This window comes from Trachurus japonicus, chromosome 11 (genome assembly GCF_045865225.1).
Source record: "Trachurus japonicus isolate A0001 chromosome 11, Traja_1.0".
NCBI lineage: Eukaryota > Metazoa > Chordata > Actinopteri > Carangiformes > Carangidae > Trachurus > Trachurus japonicus.
In genome coordinates this window covers 23740106-23759976 of record NC_140917.1, presented here as the reverse complement: position 1 = coordinate 23759976, position 19871 = coordinate 23740106, and the positions used below count along the sequence as shown (strand labels likewise).

At 42.3% G+C, this 19871-nt stretch overlaps 1 protein-coding gene across 5 annotated transcripts in view; it reads left to right on the top strand.

Annotated features, from left to right (window-relative positions):
- The window catches only part of adcy2b (adenylate cyclase 2b (brain)), a 78015-nt gene that overhangs the window by 16591 nt on the left and 41553 nt on the right, over window positions 1-19871 (top strand). For all 5 annotated transcript variants that reach the window (XR_015037135.1, XR_015037136.1, XM_085791957.1 and 2 more), the window contains exons 3-8: window positions 3340-3501; window positions 5408-5557; window positions 9825-9973; window positions 13632-13743; window positions 15425-15552; window positions 18326-18484. Coding sequence is in view for 3 of the 5 variants with exons in the window: in XM_085791957.1 (XP_085648083.1) it covers window positions 3340-3501; window positions 5408-5557; window positions 9825-9973; window positions 13632-13743; window positions 15425-15552; window positions 18326-18484 (860 nt within the window). In the remaining 2 variants the exon portion in view is untranslated. The remainder of the gene's footprint in view (window positions 1-3339; window positions 3502-5407; window positions 5558-9824; window positions 9974-13631; window positions 13744-15424; window positions 15553-18325; window positions 18485-19871) is intronic.

Here is a 19871-nt window from a genome sequence, read left to right as displayed (position 1 = left end):
TGTCTGTCTGTCTGTCTGTCTGTCTGTCTGTCTCTCGATTGAAATGCTTGAGAGGAGCGTGTCGCGAGGCAGAAACTTGCTGAACAGAGAACAGTTGGAATTGCAGGCGCTCTCAGTGCGGCTGGATTGATTGTGGTTATTGAGAGAACAGCGTGTCTGATGGAGCACACGGAACTAATCACTAATCTGGGAGGGGGACACACACAGAGAGAGAGAGTAACTGGCATTCAGCTCGGTCACTCACTTTTAACCCCTCTACCCCACCGCCACCCGCATGATCACCTGCTCTCTCTCACACACACATACACATACACGCCACGCAAATATCTTGCCCGCATACAGTCCAGCGGCATTACACCCCCCTGCATTACACCCGTCGGTCGGGTCGGGGCCTCGGCTCTTTCCAGAAAGCAGATGGAACACGGTTGCCACACCTGGTACCTCACACTGACCTGCATGTGAGAGTGTGTGTCTGTAAATGTGCATGTGTGTGTGCAGGGGTGCAGATACAATGTCAGGATTGGGGCGGGGGGGGCAAAAAGTGATTTTTTTGGTATGCAACTCATACCATGCCACCACAAATCACAACTTGGTAGAGGCTCGCCATATCATTCAAACGTACTGCACAGGGAATCATTTGTTGTGCTAACTTTCTTGTTTATTTGTCCTAAACAGCCAACAGCGCGTATCACTGCTTACTCAACTGTTATATTAGTAAATCATAATTTTAAGGGTCTCAGGCATGTAATGTGACGTCTACTCACGTTCTTATTTTTCGCCTTCCCAGATCCCCAATTCTTCTCCCCATCTTCCTTTTCTCCCAGTGTATGGAACTTTATGCATGATTAATTGATATGGATGAATATCAAAAAATGAAGACCGAAGATTAGGGAGGTCATTTTTTTAAAGCCTGCTGATTTCATCTAGCCAGGCTAGCGCCGCCTACTGGTTCCGGCAAATTTCATTTGCCTCAACAATGTAGTCAGGACACTAGCAATGCGTTTCGGTTTGCTCCGTCCGCCAGAGCGGACGGACCAATCAGCGAACAGACGGGTAAGTGAAGGCGATGACGTTGAACTCAAGCGCTCAAGATTAACCTATGAGCTTAACCGGTGTATAGCACACGTGACCACCAAGCAGCAGCGATTAGTTGAAGCAAATGTAAGCAACCGCCTCCCGGAAGCAAACGAATCCATATGGCTCAGGTTCAGACGCTTTTTGAAATGTAATGAAATAAGCGGCTGATGCATCAGGCTAGATTTCATCGGCATCTGTGTAAGAAACTACCCATTCAGTTGCCTTCTAGTGGAGGAGACCAGAGATGGAATATGGAGTCAGAAATACATTATTTGTTCCACCATTTCAATCATTTCTTTTTAGATGTGAATCCAAAATGTGAAATCTGAAAATACATTTCTTCAATGTTTAATAATTTAGGGTATTTTTCTTGGGGGGGACATGTCCCACCCCCCCTAGGATTTGCACCCGTGTGTGCGTGTGAAAGAAAAACAAAGAAGAGTGCGTGCTTGCATCCGAAATGCTGCGGAGATGCTTTACACTCGTCACCGCTACAGCGAGCAGAGAGCAAAACATTTCTGATGTGTGTTGTTGTTATCCGAGCGTGCCTATCGTGTGTGCATCTGTGTGTGTGTGTGTGTGTGTGTGTGTGTGTGTGTGTTTGCGTTGGGAGGAAAGCAGGCGTGTGCCGCTTTTTGTGTGTGAAACACAGGGAGGGTTCTGGCACGCTCTGAACAAAAGAAAAGAGAAGAGAGAAGAAAAAGTAATCGAAGAGGCTAAAGAGAGATGATGGCTGCGGCTCTCATCCTGAGGTGTTAGAGAGTGTATTAGGATTCAGGCCGGAGTGTGTGTGTGTGTGTGTGTGTGTGTGTGTGTGTGTGTGTGTGTGTGTGTGTGTGTGTAGATGGAGTGTGTCTGGCTGCCCTGCATCGCAGACAGGAGCAGGTGACGCACCTGAAATTGGACTGCCATTCTCAATTCCTACAGCCACCCAAACAGAGCTGGATGTCTCTCACACACACATACACACACATACACACACATACACACACACACACACACACACACACACACACACACACACATACATACAGTGCCCTATGTCCTGTGCTCAGGGTTAGGAGTTTGAAGGTGGTGGCAAAATGTACAGGACTGAAGAAACACCACATCTGCTCCGACGTCAGCATCCCTTCCTATGTTGGTTCCCCTAGCAACAAAAAGTCTGAGCCTCCACAAACAGCCTCCCTCTCTGTTCTCTGTGTTCAGGTCTCGTTTTAGAAGGAACTCTGTCAACCAAACAATCACCTACTTCATCCAATGTTCTTGTCGTGTTTTGCTTGAGAAAACATGGCACCGAGAGAAAACCCTGCCTGCTGCCAAAGAGACGTTGGCGATGTTGATGTCATAAACACATAGGAGCATGTGAGGAGCTCTTCCCGGATGCTGCCGGAAGACGGAGCGTCGCAGGATAGAAGCGTCTCCTTATTTACATCCTGTGTATCCGATAACAGCAAGAATTGTGAGTTTGTTTTCAGGGAGCAGGAGCGACTTCGCACCGCGGGTCTCAGTTTACTCGATTACTGTTTGCAGACAAACTCTTTCAACCCGATAGACGCAGGAAATAAACAGATAGGCAGGAAGGTCAGAGTTCATGCGGCCACCATAACAGGAAGGGCTGGACTGACAGCAGGGGAAGTGGACAGGGACGAGGTAGGAGGTTAAAGCAAAAGGTATTGAACAACACAACAACACACATTTGTACACACACTCGGAGCAGAGATGGGAAGAAGCTTTGATGAAGTCTGGAAAGAGGAAGATCAGAGTAAACATGCAGCTAGCTCCAAAGTACAGCACAGTCTTGTATTGATTCCCAGAAGCATTTTGTGTTTCAAACGTCAGTATTTTGGTGCTGCTCTGATGTGTCGATGTGTTTGGATCTTCTTTGCAAGTGTTTTTTTTTTGTTGGTAAAACTAAGTGAGCAGCCCACTCACCTCTGATCATTTATCACAGGATCAGCGGTTTATGGTCGGATCTTTTTGCGAGGAAGAGTGGGCAGCAAACTCAACTCTCGACTCGCTGTGTTCTGTATTTAGACAAAAAAAAAAAAAGCGGACACAGAGGAAAGACGCAGGACATTAATCTTTGGTGGGATTCAATCACAGCCAGTAATGTGATTCAAGTAAACTTCTGTGGTCATTTTCTGGCCAAAACCCTGACCTGGAAATATTTCCAAGAACCAGATTGATCAAGATGTGGTTTATTTTGGACAGATGTGTCCGCTTTTACCTGCTGACATCTTCCCGTCTCTTTTCATTTTCCAGGTGTCCTTCTTCCTGTTCATCGTCTTCGTCGTCTACACCATGCTGCCCTTCTCCATGAGAGGGGCCATTATCGCCAGCGCCGTCACCTGCTTCTCGCACACCATCACCCTCAGCGTCTGTCTGGCCAACACCGTCACAGAGCTGGAGCCTCTGGTCTGGCAGGTAAAGGCGAGACCGCCGTCCAAACTCAAACCTTCAAACGGCCACATGAAAAAGACTGTTGAAAGCCACATTCTTACACAACATCCTGCTGCAGATGATGCTTCCCGTTTTAAGTTCTCCGAAGGCCCTCGGTGTTTGCGTCACTGCTCTTGTTTTCTGCAGCACAGGGGTCAGTTTATCAAATTTAAATTGGTGAGGTTTGTCCATGCACGATTAAAAATGATGAGGTACAACATTTTAATAAGGTGAGGCCCATAAAACTGTGAACTCATCCTGTATCAACATGACACAGCACATTCAGAGAAGTCTCCTGAGTCAACAAACTGTCTTTTAATGTACTCGGGAGCAGCTCTTAAAACACTGGCTCTAATTCAAAGGACCCTTGACACAGAAAGTCCCACCACAAAACACAATCCTCATAATACCAGATTGTGCATTGATATAGCAAATACAACATTGACCAGTAGCAGAGGAATGTAATCTGTGAAACAAATCAGATATATATACTGTGTGTATATATATGTATTTTTTTTTAACCTTCATTTAATCTCGAGAATCATTGAGAGCAAGCCAATGATGTCAAGAGTATAGACCAGATATTTACAACACAAAATACAAATACAACAACACAGCACAAGTTAAAGGTACATTGTGTAGGAATTACTCCCATCTAGCGTTGCGGTTGTAGATCGCATATTTTTCATGCTGCATTCACGTGAAATCGGTTAGATGGCAGATGGACAACAGCCGCTGCAGGTAACTGGCCTAAACAAGCCTCTATGTAAACAAGTGGTCCGTCAGCACGAGGCAAAACAATACACGTGACAATATGTCTTCATGGCGATGTTGTGTTGTTGACCTGACCCATGTTTTACTGACTTTCTCTGGACTAAAATGACATCTGGTTTGTTACCGACGGCCGTTTTTCCGACTGGTGCAGTCCTCACAGTCTTCACTGCGTTACCGCGGTGACTTTTCACAGACGCCACCTCGACCTGAGCCGACAGCTCCGGTGTCTCCGCTGAGTTTCCGTGGTTTCCTACCGTCACGCTGCCACTGAAGGTAAAAACATGGAGACACCACATGGCAGCAGCACCAAGCTTACCCGCTCCATGGAGATATGAATGATATGAACGGCAAATTCAGAGCTGAAAGGAACACTTCAGTTTGTTGATGGGGGTAATTATTGATGAATGAAAAACGCACTTTTGAACCAAATAATCGATTTTTGTGAATAGATAACAGAAGAACTTACACAATGTACCTTTAAAGAAGGAAAGAACACAAAAGACAGTTTCATCCATTAAAAACCTTTGCATTCATAGACAGAGGAGTTTGTTATCATAGTTTAAAACTGACCCAGAGACACAAGTGTCTGTAGTTTCAATGTTAGTTTTAAATGATTCCAGGTGGATGCTGCAGATACAAACAGGCCAGATAACGCAGTAAAATGAACTGATTTTCACATGCATGTCTGAGGCTGACACACACACACACACACACACTCACAAGCTCACACTGTGAGTCTTTCTAATCAACCACCAGAGTCAACACGCTGATAACAGTCATCATCTTATAGTCTCTCTTCTGCGTCTCTCTCACACACATACACAATGGAAAAGCACACCAACAATAAAACATGCTCTAAGACGTCCATTGCCCTTGGATACAGCAACAAGAACAACCTATTGATATTCAAGGCCACATTTAAAAGAGCTTGAGGTTGACACAGTGGTGGACAAGCCACGTCGCAGTGTGTGCTCTGGTCTGCTTTTACGAGGCAGTAATATAGGTGTAAATGGAAGGAGGCAGATAGTGGGGAAATTAAAAGTGCATATACCTCCTAACATTATTATAACATTATCTTAGTGCAGCGCTTTATTATTTGTGTGTCTGTGTTTGTCAGATCTTGGCCAATGTGATCATCTTCACTTGTGGTAACCTGGCCGGGGCGTACCACAAGCATCTGATGGACCTGGCGCTCAAACAGACCTACCAAGACACCTGTAACTGCATCAAGTCGCCCATCAAGCTGGAGTTTGAGAAGCACCAACAGGTACATGTTTACATTCTATGGCCAGGGTTGATATACCGTAAAATTCGGTGTATAAGTCGCACTTTTTTCCTTTTTTTTCCCATCTAAATAGTTGGGTGCGGCTTATACACCGGTGCGGCCAAGGTAAATGTCAATCCTGTTTAAAACTGGTATTAACATGCATTCTCAGTGATCAGACTGCAGTCAGATAGAGCTGGACCACTTGAAAGTAAGGCAACCAGGGTGCATTGAGGACGGATTGTGATCCGATGGGCCAAACCACCTCCTGGAGGCGGTCGGGGTCGGGGGCCCGCAAGGTTCCAGCACAACTACTAAATAAAACTTTCACAAATAACAGTCTAACACCTCAGTTACAGCCACATGAGGCATTAACTTGTTAGTGTCTCTGTATTCTCAGTACAGATTAACTCATTTTTTTGGCTGGATGATAACAGTGGTTCCAGCCCTATAATAATAAATGTTGCTGACTGACTGACTGACTGACTGACTGACTTAGTGAAGACATCGCCACCACTGCTCAGTGGAGTGCAGTCTACCGAGTCGCTCTGGTCCCTTCTCCCCTGAACAGAAGGGAAGCAGAGAAGTGCTTCAATACACTGATCCTCTATTATAGCAAATAAACCTCTCATTTCATGTATCATTATTACTAAAGGAGGCGAAGGAAGAGCTAAATATAACACAGAGAGCAGAGAGGGCAGGAGAGAGAGAAGTCATTGGTAACAGGGCTTTAGTACCTATGAGCAATTCTGCATATCAAACAGAAGGAGTTTGATCTAAAGACCTGCCCCTAATAAAGATATATAAAGATATATAATACGTCTAAGTAGTTACAGTTGGAAGTAAATAAATAGGCTCAGAGACGGACACTGTGTTCTGTGAGAGAGACAAGGAAATGTAGTGTGTAACCATGCACCTGGTACGGGCTGGTGGTACAACAACCTACATCACTTACTACCTGCTTATTGGACTTTTAGTCATATGGCCCTTTGCTTTGTGAGAGCCTCTTTTTCTCACTGTTCCCCCCAATTTTGCTGTCTGTCTCCCACTATCTCTGAAATGACAGCAAAAGCCTGAAAAATAACTGAACCAAAAGAAAGATAGTTGTCTCTTCTGGATTTTTCTCTTAGTGTTTTCTATGTAGAATAGATGTAACCAAAAATACCTAACCAAAAAGAAAAGCTACTTTGTGTGTGACTCTAGCAATGGTTAGCATTGGCACGGATTTCCATAAAACTAGCCTACACAATCCAACAGAGGCTAAAAGCTAATACTTTGATGATTCTTTGAGAGTTCATCTAGCCCTATTGCCATAGTTTGGTTGAAATGACTGAACAGATATCGGATGAATTTGATGTAAGACCTGGTCCAGACTTTCATGTCCCCTCATTATGCAGCGGCGCATGACGTCTGTCCGACTATTTCTCCGACTTCCTATTTTTCCGACCATACATTTCTCTGTTTCTGCGTCCATTAGTCTGACCTCCCATTTCTCCGACGACTTAAGTAACCCTAACCCTAAACCTAACCGTAACACTGTAGAATAACTCGGATAAAAATGGGTAGTCGGAGAAATGAGCGGTCAGACTTTTGGGCAGTCAGACTGACGTACTGTATGCTCCCCATTGTACTTATTAGCGAATTTTAGCGTGCTAACATGCTAAACTAATTTGAAGATGGGCACCTACAAAAGAGAGACAAAAGGAAAAAATAAGTGCCATATAAAAGTTCAAAAAAACCTTTAGTGGATTGATGAGTGCCTCAGAGATGCTAGCAGAGCTGCAGACACTGCTGTTACTCAAACATTGACTCCTCTCTTGAGTAGGAATGACATATTTTCCTGCCTTTTTTTTGGCTACTTTTAGTTTTTAGTGCTCTGGGAGTGAAGTATATTCTGTAACTTTTTCACATTTTCTCTGTGAAACATCAACACTCAATTAATGTCTAAATGTGTAAAGCCTGTAATTAAACTGCTAGCATCGCTGTGAACTCGTGTTGTTCCCGCTTCTCTCTTAGAGTTACAGTCACAGTCTGTGATGTTTTACAGCCAAAATATTTCACTTCTTAGTTTTGTCAGGGCTGACAAGTTGGTAAGTCGATCATGTCTAAAGAGGCATTATGCAGTGACATTTGTTTGACATTACCGCCTTTGCCCTGACATTAGCTGTTCTCTCCAACAAGGGAAATCACACATGAAATTACACATTAATAATTGGTGGTCAACGCAGTAGGGATGTTTTGTAGAATTGTAAAAGGTGTAATTTTTCTATGAATCGCAAAATACATAATTCATCATGAATACATAATTGTAAAATTCATTTCTTTGTGGAAATATTACAAGTAGCTAGCTACACAGTGTTATTTGATTTGTTTTTGTTTTTTCAGTGAATTTAGATTTATTATTGCAGCTCACAAGTCTGTTTGCAGTAGATGGTATTTGAATAATTGTAAATGTTTTTTGGCATATGTTTCCACACACTTTCACCAGTGTGTGTGTGTGTGGTAATAATGTGTGAGGATGCAACACAAATGTCAGCACATAACTAAACACCACCAAATCTCTTTCAACAGCTGAATACAGATCACTTTAGTTCATTAATCAAACACATGATTAACAAAGCTACTTCTCTGCAGGCTATTATACCCCCTCTGCATGCTCTCAGTATAGTGCTCATATTGCTTCAGTGCTGAATAAGTAAATAAGTGCGGGTGGTGTGGGTTTCTATTTTTAGACCACCCCCCCTCTCCATCCACACAGAGCCCCTCTCTCTACTTAATTTGCTGCTGTGTTTTAGGAAATGAGCCCGCGGTGTGTGAACAATGTAATGACCCTCTCTGCTGAGAGCTGCATTTATGAGTCACACCCCCTCAGGCAGCTATTCACTCTTTCTAACATGCACACACACCCACACCTCTGCCCACACACTCACACATGCACACGCGCACCACAATCACCCTCAAACAACCCTCCATCCAACGTGCATGGTGCTAAATCAAAGCAAAAAAAAAAAGAAAAAAAGAAAAAACAACAAAAAAAAAGAACTTGCATGGTTACACAACAGCTATGGGTGATGGAGCGCACAACTCTGGTTCTACTTTTCTTATTACCAGTGATACTACACAATGACACGTCTTGTTCTGATTTCCATTGCTGCTTTAGTAGAACTTGATGAGAAGAGAATGTGTCAACTTTCTTGAAACATCAACAGCAGCACTCTGCTGTAGGCATCTCAGGGTCAAACAGCATCTTTGAATAGTCACAATTATGCAAAACAATGCAGTCTCCAAATGACACAGAGAGAAATCCACTGAAGTAGACGTGGTAATGAGACACACTCGACTGCATTAGTGCAGGTCAGACGCAACACATGTGTTCTGATGAACGGCAATGTTCACACTCAGGCTGCTTTTCTCACCTTTGACTGAAACAGGTTTGCACTGTTTGGTAATCGATTAATGAATGAATGAATGACTGAATGAATATTTCAAGACATGTGAGATTAACCTGTTAATTATCACTAACAAGTTTCATCTACTGTTCACCATAATCTCAATTTAATGCACAGATCTACAGATCGCGCTCCATTGCTTTTCTGCGCCTCAGTTCTTCCCTTCTTGACTCCGGCTTCCTGTGCTCCGAGCTGAAAAATTAGCCACAATGAACCATCATTAAGAGGACGAAGGAAAATCTATTTAGGCGGTTAAATATTAGCTGTGGATGACAATGGCTATATTTATATGGAGCATTGGAGGGGAAGAATAGAACAGATCAGAATGCAAAGCAGTACAATGGAACAGCATAGAATAGAATAGTACAGAATAGAATATAGATTTGTTACAGAATGGAATACTACAGATTGGATTAGAGTGCTAGGTTCTCATTCAACAATTAAGAACATGAAGGAACAAAATGTGTTATTCAGGTCCAGCAGTGTAATGACATTTAAAATAGTGCATGCACATAATTACATTGATAGAATTGTTCACAATGAAATAGAGCAGAACAGTGCAGAATAGAAAAGAACAGAAGAAAGAAGAATTCACAAAATCTGTCTACCGCTCTCTCTCTCTCTCTCTCTCTCTCTCTCTCTCTCTCTCTCTCTCTCTCTCTCTCTCTCTCTCTCTCTCACTCACACACACACACAGACTTAAAAGGTGAAACATGTTGAGGTACATTGAGTTAAAAGCCATTGAATCTGAGTTTTTTTTCTATACAGTATGACTTTAACAGTATTATCCATTCATCATCATCCCGTCTCTCTGTCTGAAGGAGCGTTTGCTGTTGTCCCTACTGCCGGCTCATATAGCCCGAGTGATGAAGGCCGAGATCATCCAGAGGCTGCAGGGGCCCAACTTTGGCAGAACCGAGAGCACCAACAACTTCCACAACCTCTATGTGCAGCGGCACACCAATGTCAGGTGAGATTCCTCCTCCTTTATCTATGCCTTCCCCGTGACAAAGGTTATTATTTTCTGCTCTCATCTCTGCGCTTGATTGCTTTTATACCATCCTGTCCACCCTCTTGTCACCGCTCATCCCCACCCCTCTCACATTTGGATTGCCCCTACACTCACAGCTCCTCTTATTAGGGTCCGGGCAGCGCAGCTGCCAGGACACTATTGTATTCCTAGGAATTCTTCTTCTTCTTCTTTCTTTCTTTCTTTCTTTCTTTCTTTCTTTCTTTCTTTCTTTCTTTCTTTCTTTCTTTCTTTCTTTCTTTCTTTCTTTCTTTCTTCTTCCAAGGAAGTCATACTTCCCATGGATGAAAACTCACCAAACTTCACAGAAACATCCGACCCCATGCCAGATTCACTCAACTCCAAGGACATGTGCCCCCCCCTCCTAAGGGGGGCACAATAAGCGTTTAAATTTAAAAACTTTAAAAATTCCTACCAAACCAACGGTAGATGCTACAGTGTTGAAACTTCACCACAATGTAGCCTCAATACTGCTGAAACTTTTGTCCACTTAAACTTATTACAAATTATGAAGTCCATCACTCTGTTTTTTTCAATAACTGTAAAACTTTTAAAATGTATCTCCTCCCACAATTTTTGCTCAATTGACACCAAACTTGCTACAGAGCATCTCCAGACCGTCCTCCACAAAACTTGTTTCTCGGATTTTTGATTAAGCAAAAATTGAGCCTACAGTGCATGAAAACGTTTGACTGTAAACAGTACTGTAAACATATACCATCAAATTCTTGCTAAATACGTTTTCAAACTTCCTGAAAAAAAATGACAATATTCTGGAGTCATGTTTGATGAAGTTTAGCAAATATCAGAATTTTAATTCAAAAACTGAATTTTTGAGAATATTTTGAATTCTGCTCTCATGGGAACAACTGCAGTCAATGTGAGTGTGGAATTTTTAAACATCATATTTTCTCTTATGAAGCAAAACACTTATCATTAAAAACAAATCACCAACATTTCCATGCTGTCAAGATGCAATTTATGTATTATCAGATTTTTGTTTAGATGACTGAATTATTGACATTTTGACCATTTCATCACAACAGCTGCCCGGGCACTGACTCACCTGAGTGGATAAATGAAGCTACACAGCAGGTCTCACTACCAGCCAATTAGCTCAGCGAGTTAGGAGCTGGTTCTTGGTGTCAGAGATTGTGAGTTCGAGACCCAGCAAGGGTGATGATGATGATGACAGATCAAAATGTCAGATGTCCTCAACACAAAACACAAGACAATTGTCCTAATGGTGGCATCACAGCAAGCTTCTAAATTTAAAAATCCAAATAGCTTGGACTGGACCATGTGCGAAGGCTCCTAACATCTTAGACTCATAGTAGATGTTTGACAAATACATATCATTATTTTACCTCAAAAACTGATTTTTCTTTTTACTGTGGTTTCAAATCTGCCTACACGACAGTGAATGGCTTAGTCAATTTGTGAAGCCACTGTTGAACTGCCACTTGTCAATTAGCTCAGTGCGATAGACAACGGTCTTTGGTTCTCGAGGTTGTGGGTTCAATCCTCAACTGATGCAAATTGGACATTATAAGGACAACTGTCTTGTCTTCCTATTCTCCTGTTTGTTGCTCAGAATTGCCTAAATTTGCCCAAAAGTAGCCCGGACCCGACCCATCGCTGCGCAGCAGCTATAATCATCTCCTTATATCCTCTCCTTGTCCGCTCTTCCTTCCTTTTCTAGCCATCTTCTTTGCACCCTATCTCCTTGCCCCTTTTTTCTCTGTCATGGCAAAATTCAATTCAGAGTTAATCCACCTCCATTGTACTCGGAGGTCACTTTGCCAAATGAAGAGAAGCCAGTCTCTTCCTTTCTCAATGACATCCTCCTCGATATTGTGGGAGTTCATAGAAACAGAGCAGAGTACACAAATCCAGGCTTAGCACAAGAGCCTCTCCAGAGAATGTCCTCTAAAATCCGGTTTTCCATCACAGAAGAAACAGTATCACTGTGGTCCTTTTAAGTGGGCCTCGGGTGTGGGTTATTGTGTGCATATCTCCGTGTATATCCTCATGTTGATCCGCCTCTTATCCGTCCAATAATAACAAATTCTCACATGGTCTAGCTCCAGTGAAGAGGGCAATCTCTCTAGAACAAAGACCTGACTCTGAAGGACAGGTGGCAGTGCGCCTCCGCTGGGATCCTCCCACACCAGACAGTTAGTGAAGAGCCAGACACCAGCCACTGCCCCCACCATCATGTCTGCAGCTGGAAGAACTGGTGCTGAAGTAGAGAAACAGGCTTGATTGTGTTTTCACCATAGACTCTTTGATGTCAGCCATAGTGTTTCTGAATAGTGTAATTTTAGCAGCGCCTGACTCTGGCTAATTCCCAACATCAGTACATATGGCTCTGCAAAAGGCATTCACTCACCCACCTGTCACTTTAAGTGGCGACACCTTCAATTATGTCTAATTTCAGTAAAACTCACACAGGTCAGTTATACAGAAATTCACATAGAGACCAAAAAAGGTTTTATATGAGGCTGTAAATGCAAAGGCTGTTTCAGATGTTTCAATGAGGGATGTTGGAGCTCCAGTCAAGAGGTCATTGATTTCTGCATTTGCTGAAACACAGGTCTTGACGCTTAGCGTTTTCCCAGGTAGCACGTGTTCTACTAAGTTGAAAAATGTAGTAGCACACAAATAAATTTAGGGGCACGAAAAGTTACCAAATAATGTGTTTTTCTTTAATAAAGTGATATAAGGTCAATTAGGAGGCATTTATAAGCAAAACAATTCAATTCATAGCTTTGTAACAGGGATGCAAACTGGTCAGGACCAGTAATTGTCTGGGGGGGGGGGGGTTGTCCTTTGTAATATTTAAATTTTTGGAGATACTGAATTTTAGGTCTTCATTTAATGTCAGCCATAATTATTACTATTAAAATAAACTGAATAAATAAATGTTTCATTCTGTGTGTAATGGGTATATATAATGTGTTAGTTTCACTTTTTGATTTGAATTACAACACATCTATTTTTTACTAGCATTTGTGACGAGGTGCTCGCACCGTCGAGCCCTGCTGAAACACCTGTCTTCTTCTCTGGAAAATACTCAGTCTTCTTCTCTGTTGACTTCTCCCCTTCGCTGGAGACCTAATGTTTGGAGAGATGTTTGTATTGGTGGGATTGATATTTGCTTTTGTTGCTTTGATGGTGATGTAAATAATCAGAGTATTTGCATGGTCCAGCTGAGTTACCTACCTACACTGTAGTTACAAACACAAAATGTGTCTGTGTTGCATTGTTGTTTTTAAATAACATTTTAAACCTGAGCAGAACATTTTCCAGGTCCAACCTCAAAGTCTTCACCTGTAGTCAGATATCTTCTCATCAGTAACTCGGTGTATTTGTGGAGAACAGCACAGGTGAATTCAAAGTAATCACATTATGTAGAGCAAGTATCAAAGTGCTCTGCACACATGTTGCTCTGCTAATAAAATGTCCCAACAGTGACAAACACGATGCTTCTCGTCTAATAGAGGATAATGAAAATCTAGTTAAGGAACAAACTGTGTTATTTCATGGTTGTGTTGTTCAGTAATAACACTAATTGCCCTGTTTGTTGTTCCTGCAGCATTCTCTATGCTGACATCGTGGGCTTCACCAGGCTGGCCAGTGACTGCTCTCCAGGTGAACTTGTGCACATGCTGAATGAGCTCTTTGGCAAGTTTGACCAGATCGCAAAGGTAAACTCAAAAATCCTATTCATACCACTCACCTCACACAGAGGGGACACCATGTGTGTCTCACAGCAGAAATGAATGACCCGGGTTGGCCACGTTCTCTCAGGAAAAAATATTTCATTACAGCTGTGTGAAAACCTCTCCGTTCCAGAGAGGTCTTGATTCAATTCTGGTGTAATTTATGAGGCTGCATTTCGTTGTCCTCTTGTATTGGATTGCAAAGTGCTGGTTGGTGTTGCTCCCCTGTACAGTGTGAGGTACAGAAAATATTCACAGCTCTCTCCAGTATAATGCACCATGATACTGCACCAGCACAGCCTGCAGATTTTTAATAAGAGCAGAAAAATCAAGCCAAGTTAGAATTTAAACAACCTTCAGTAATTCTTAATTTTCAGTTTTATCGAGAAGGCAGTGTGAGGCTGGGTTTATAGACTGTGGATAAATAAACCACTAATGCCCCAGTAAACCATGAAAAACTTCAATTAAGATATAAAAATCCTTTAATATCCAGAACTCCAGTAAACGTCTTAAGGGTTAGGGTTGATGTCGGTTTCTATCTGAAGTTACACCGTGATATTAAAGGTTAACAACATAAACAAACATGTTTTCTCAACGTGTGCTTTCAGCTAATGTTACCGGAAGCCAGCTCATCCTTCATCTGAATAGTGTGCACAAATAAGTTATTTACCAGACAGCCAGGAAGAGAGAGCGGGTCTTAGCATAGACTGTAAAAAGAATGGACGTAGCATCCGTGACGTCACCCATTGGTTTTGGGGAGTCGTTTTTGTGACTCAAATATGGCGGCCTGAACAGCGCCATGTTGGATTGGCCGGCCGAGAACCCGCCCACTGGCCTCGAAGCAGCTGTCCACGGAGCTGCTCGGACCTGTCACTCAACGTTTCCGCGCCCTAATTGACCAGAGTTTTAACCTAATAACAGTAAAACGGTAGAGTTAAAAAAAAATTCACCCCCCTCAGAGTGTGGGGGGGTAGAAACTATTGATTGAGACCAAAAACCGTTCTGACACCAGGCTTTGATCATGTTTATTGAGGATGTAAAGTCGGCAATTTTAACATGGGGGTCTATGGAGAATGCTGCTTTCTGACACCAGCCCCCAGAGGATGCCGTGGGGATTGCAGTTTTTTGAACGCAGAAGTGAGCTTCACTTCTCAGACCAACAACTGCCCCCTTGGGTCTTAGTTATCATGTCAATCATCTGAAGCGCGACCTTGAAACTAGCCTCGGCTGTGTCCCGCGGCCACAGTCGGCCTCCGTAGTCGTACCTCAGCAGCAGGTTGGAGCAGTGTGGGCCGCGGCCTCATGGGTGCACAGCTCATCAGGCCTAAACAGTTGAGTCAGGCTCTCTCTCTCTCTCTCTCTCTCTCCTAGCCTTGTGTCCGGCAGCTCTGTCCTTCCGCCTGACGGAGCTGCCGTTACATAAACCCGGTCCAAAGAGGAGCTGTTACTCATCCCACATGTGGAAAAAGAGCTGATGTGTTGTGTGTGTGGGTGTCTGGTTTTTGGGCTCGATGGATGAAACTGTGCGCGTCTGTGTCTGTGCGTGTGTGAGAAAAATCATTTTTCCAATATGGTAGCATGGTAAAAGTCATGTGGTGTGTGGAACTGTTGATAACTCCTCCTCGTTACCGCTCTCTCTCTCTCTTTCTTTCTCTCTCTCTCTCAGGAGAACGAGTGCATGCGAATCAAGATCCTGGGAGATTGTTACTACTGTGTGTCCGGTCTGCCTGAGTCTCTGCCTCACCACGCCAGGAACTGTGTGAAGATGGGCTTGGATATGTGTGAGGCCATCAAGTAAAATACCACATCTCTCCCTCTTTTTGGTCCTTCTCTCTCTTTCTCTCCCTCTCTCTCTCTGTCTCTCTCTCTCACACACACACAACCACACATGCACATACAAATAAAAAACAGATACACAAACACAAACAAACACACACACGCACGGCTGTCAAACAGATTGAGCAGAAGGAAAGCCAGACTTGATTTCAGCTGTTTGAATTTCAGAGTAAACACAATGTGAATGCAACATGATAAGCCTCTCAGCTGAACAAATAGAAAATGTTCAAACAAATGAAAAAATATTCTCACAGCTGCCCCCCACTCTACTCTCAAACTTTCACTCATGCATCAACACACAAACATACACACACTCACACTAGTTTTATGGACCAATATAAACTGACCTTTAATCACAATCAGATTAAAGATGCCATCCACCTCCGATGTGGTACACCTCTGACATGACGAAGCACAGTCTGACTCTCAGTGCTGTCCTAGTGGGTTTTCTGTCCTGACCAGAATTAGATTGTGGAGGAAACACTGAACCATTTGGGGAATCAGCAGCATCTGTAATGGCAGTCTATAGAAAGTATCAAAGAAACCCTGCTGCTTTACAAAAATAATACCAATGTGCTAAATCCACCTGACTCACCAATAATTACTTCCATAAAAGTAAACATATCAGACACACAATATCAGAAAATGAAGAAAGTGAATTGCATTTGATATACAGTTTTTCAGTAGTCTCACAACAAATTTTCAATTTCAAAACTCATAAGAGTTCTGCTAGTGTTTGCTTGCTCCCATCATCTTGATTATTTGGTATAATACAATCACAGGAAAACTTGGAAAACCCTGAAAATGGTTGACCAATGTTCCAGTCATGGTAAACATAGGGAAAATTAGAAAAAAAAACGTCAAATGTCCTGGAAAAGTTTGAGTTGTCCTGGAAAAAGATTTATCACATGGTGACATCAGCTACTAGAGCTCTATTAGACTTTTTCAGACCTACTCTTCGCGGGTAAACTAGAGTATTTGAGTTGATGAGTGTTTCCAGCATTAGACCGCAAGCACGAGGGTTTTCTCTCCTCTGCTGATTGACAGACGGAGGAGCAACATGTTTGCATTGTTCTATGATTAAAGGGACAACGAGGAGTTTTGGAAAAGTGAAGTGTTTTCACACTACATTTATGAACCTCCGCGCACCGTGAAATTCTTTGACTGGAGCAAGACAGACTCATGTTTTCATTCATCAAGAATTAAAGTCAGAGGTTCAAAGAGGTTGACATACCGTCGTAGTTCCGACCATAAACGACGATTCAGCTGCGTTATTCTCATGACTCGCCATGAAACAGAAAGTAAAGAAACACTGGTCGGCTCGCCCAGCATTTCCACCACCACTAATAATAACAAAATAACGATAGAGACAGAACGATATATTTATCAAAAATGGGCCCATTAACAAGTGTGGGTAGCGGAGATTCATCCACATTAACGTGAGACTTTTTTATAACCAAATAGAAACTCCTCGTTGTCCCTTTAATTTGTCATCATTTCTAAGAGATTATTTTATAGATAAGTTGGAGCCATAGACTACACATCTTTAAAACAAACTTCTGGGGCTGAGAGAGAAATAAACACAGAAACAAACGAATGGGACAAGGAATGTATTCTTGTATGGTGTGATATTAGTCTGTCAGACTGAAGCAGCTGAAAATGTCCTGGACAATGATTTCAGGAAAAGAGTGGGAACACTGAATCACTCCAATCACTCCCTGTGATTCAGCTCAGTGTAGTTTTCATCCTGTTGGTGAGATGAAAATCAAACCTGTTCAATATTGTTTTTAGTCTCAGCTCATGCAGATGTCCAAGGAGGTTTTTTTCCACTGTTGTCATTATTATTATTAATATTAGTAGTAGTAGTAGTTGCAGTATTAGTAATAGTATTTTAATTTTGTTTTTATTTAAGAGGATGGAAAATAGCTAGTAAGCTAAATCCGGTACAAGGCATCTCTTCTCATCTCGAGACTAATGTTATTTTTATACTATTATGTCAAAATGTCATAAGTAAAAGAATGTTATGTCAAAATGTAAAAAGCAAAAGAAAAGAAAAGATTATGATGAAGATATTATTCTGTGGGTAATGGGGGCGGGACTAGATAAGCTTTTGCTTCTCCCGCTTTCCCTTTCGGCGATGTGTATTGTATTATTTGAACTAATATGAAGTGTGATGATGATGATTTAATTGACATGCCCGAAATAAACAAATAAATAAATAAATTTTGTACATCCCTGATACAAATAAACTTACCGTATTAAACTAAACTAAGAGCAAACACATTTTTCATGTAAACTTCCACCCAGAGCATGATGGGAAATCTCAAAGGAATCTAGTCTTGCAAAGTCAGACCCTGTGATATTCCAAGTCTTTATCCAATCTCACAGTGTGAAAAAAGAATTCAGCAACTTAATGACACATTTTCTTTATATATGAGTCAGACTGTAGACTCACTGTGAAAAGTCTTCTAGTGTTTTCTGGCTGTGTTGGATCAGTTCATCATTATTTCCCCATCTACGTATGTGGATAGAAAACTTTTGTGTAAACTCCACGGCCACAGACAACCACACATTAGCTTTCCTGCTAAAGCTCCGTCTTGTGTAAGTTGCAAACAGGAGCAGAAGTCCTGTCCTGCTCCTTATCTTGTTAAATAATGAGTCACCGAACACTCAGTGGGAAAATAAAGTTTCAGTTTGAATTTAAAGATCTCTTCCTCTGCCCTCTCCGCAGGAAGGTCCGAGATGCCACTGGAGTCGACATCAATATGCGCGTTGGAGTTCATTCTGGGAACGTCCTCTGTGGAGTGATTGGACTCCGCAAGTGGCAGTACGACGTGTGGTCACATGACGTCACGTTGGCCAATCACATGGAGGCAGGAGGAGTGCCAGGGTGAGATATAACCAACAGGTAGAAAGTCTGACTTCACTCTTAGTGCTGCTTTGCAAACCTCGTAATTGCTCTGGTGTTAACAAACCAGGGCCCTGGACCTGCAGGGTTGCCAGGTTTAGTTAGTGAACCACACAAGAAGCTTTAGACCTCCTGCTCGCTCACTGATCAGTGCTGGATTGCACTTTAGCAAGTCAGTGAGTTTCCATCTGTTCCGCTGCAGCTCCGTGTGGGCTAAAGTAGATGTGAGCAGGTCTTAGTGGTCAGCTGTACACAAGCATCATTATGTAGAGTTTCGGCACAGTCATAGAGGCTGGTGCGGAGGATTTCTCACCCTGAACAGAACCACAACCACCTCATTCATCCCCCTGGAGGGAAATTCAAGTTTTCCAGTTGCTAACAAAAACATGTGACAAAATAGATAAGACACTAAAATGATATAATAATAATAAAGTGCTAGCCTAACAAACTGCGTTGTCCATCCTGATGGCAGCAGGAATAAAAGATACAGATTGATCCATTGAGCCTAAAATGATATTAAAGAGGAACTATGCAGGATTGTTTAGCTTAACTATGCTACATCTTTACCTTAATTAAACAGCTTTGGAGTAATTGTGATGGTTTAATGACATGTAATTTGTTATGAGGGAGAATGGAGGCTCTCTGCCTTCCACCTAGCGTCTCTTGGCTGAAAAACAACTTTGCAAGATCATTGCCACCGCCCTGGTATCCCAGCTCTCGTCTCTGTGCACCACAACACAAACATGCCCCGTAAACCGCAATTTCTTGTTTATAACGGATAAGACTACACAAATATACACGTTGTAACATCGTATATAACATTATGTACCATTCTGTTGATTGATTTCTTGCCGGTGACGTTGAAAACAAATGCACATGTCCAGGAGGAGGGTTGGCAAAACAGTAGAAACGTGACCAGACTTGCATAGTTCCCCTTTAATATCAATATCAGTGTATTAAAAGAAACTTTATTTTCTAATGTTGACTGAACCACAGTAAGCCACTCTCTGAAACCAAATATAACGATAAACACATCAGAGCCTATTGATGTGATCCAAGCACAACCAAGACACAACTGAAAAATATTACATTTACACACAGTTTCTACTTGTTTTAGTTGAGACGGGTGTAGACATATACAGACATGGAGTATGGGATATGTCTGCTCTAATTCTGTTATAGTGGTTAAGTCAATTAAAGCCACCTCATTAGACCATTCAGCTCTACATGTGTTATGAAGCCATTAGGTCCGCCATCCTAGCTGTGTAACAAGCCCGGGGAAATTGGCTGCTGGTTATATGAGTGCAGCGCTGAAACTAAGTTCTCCTGTGCCACCACGTTCTCTTGCTGGGCTGCTAATGGTTTGTTT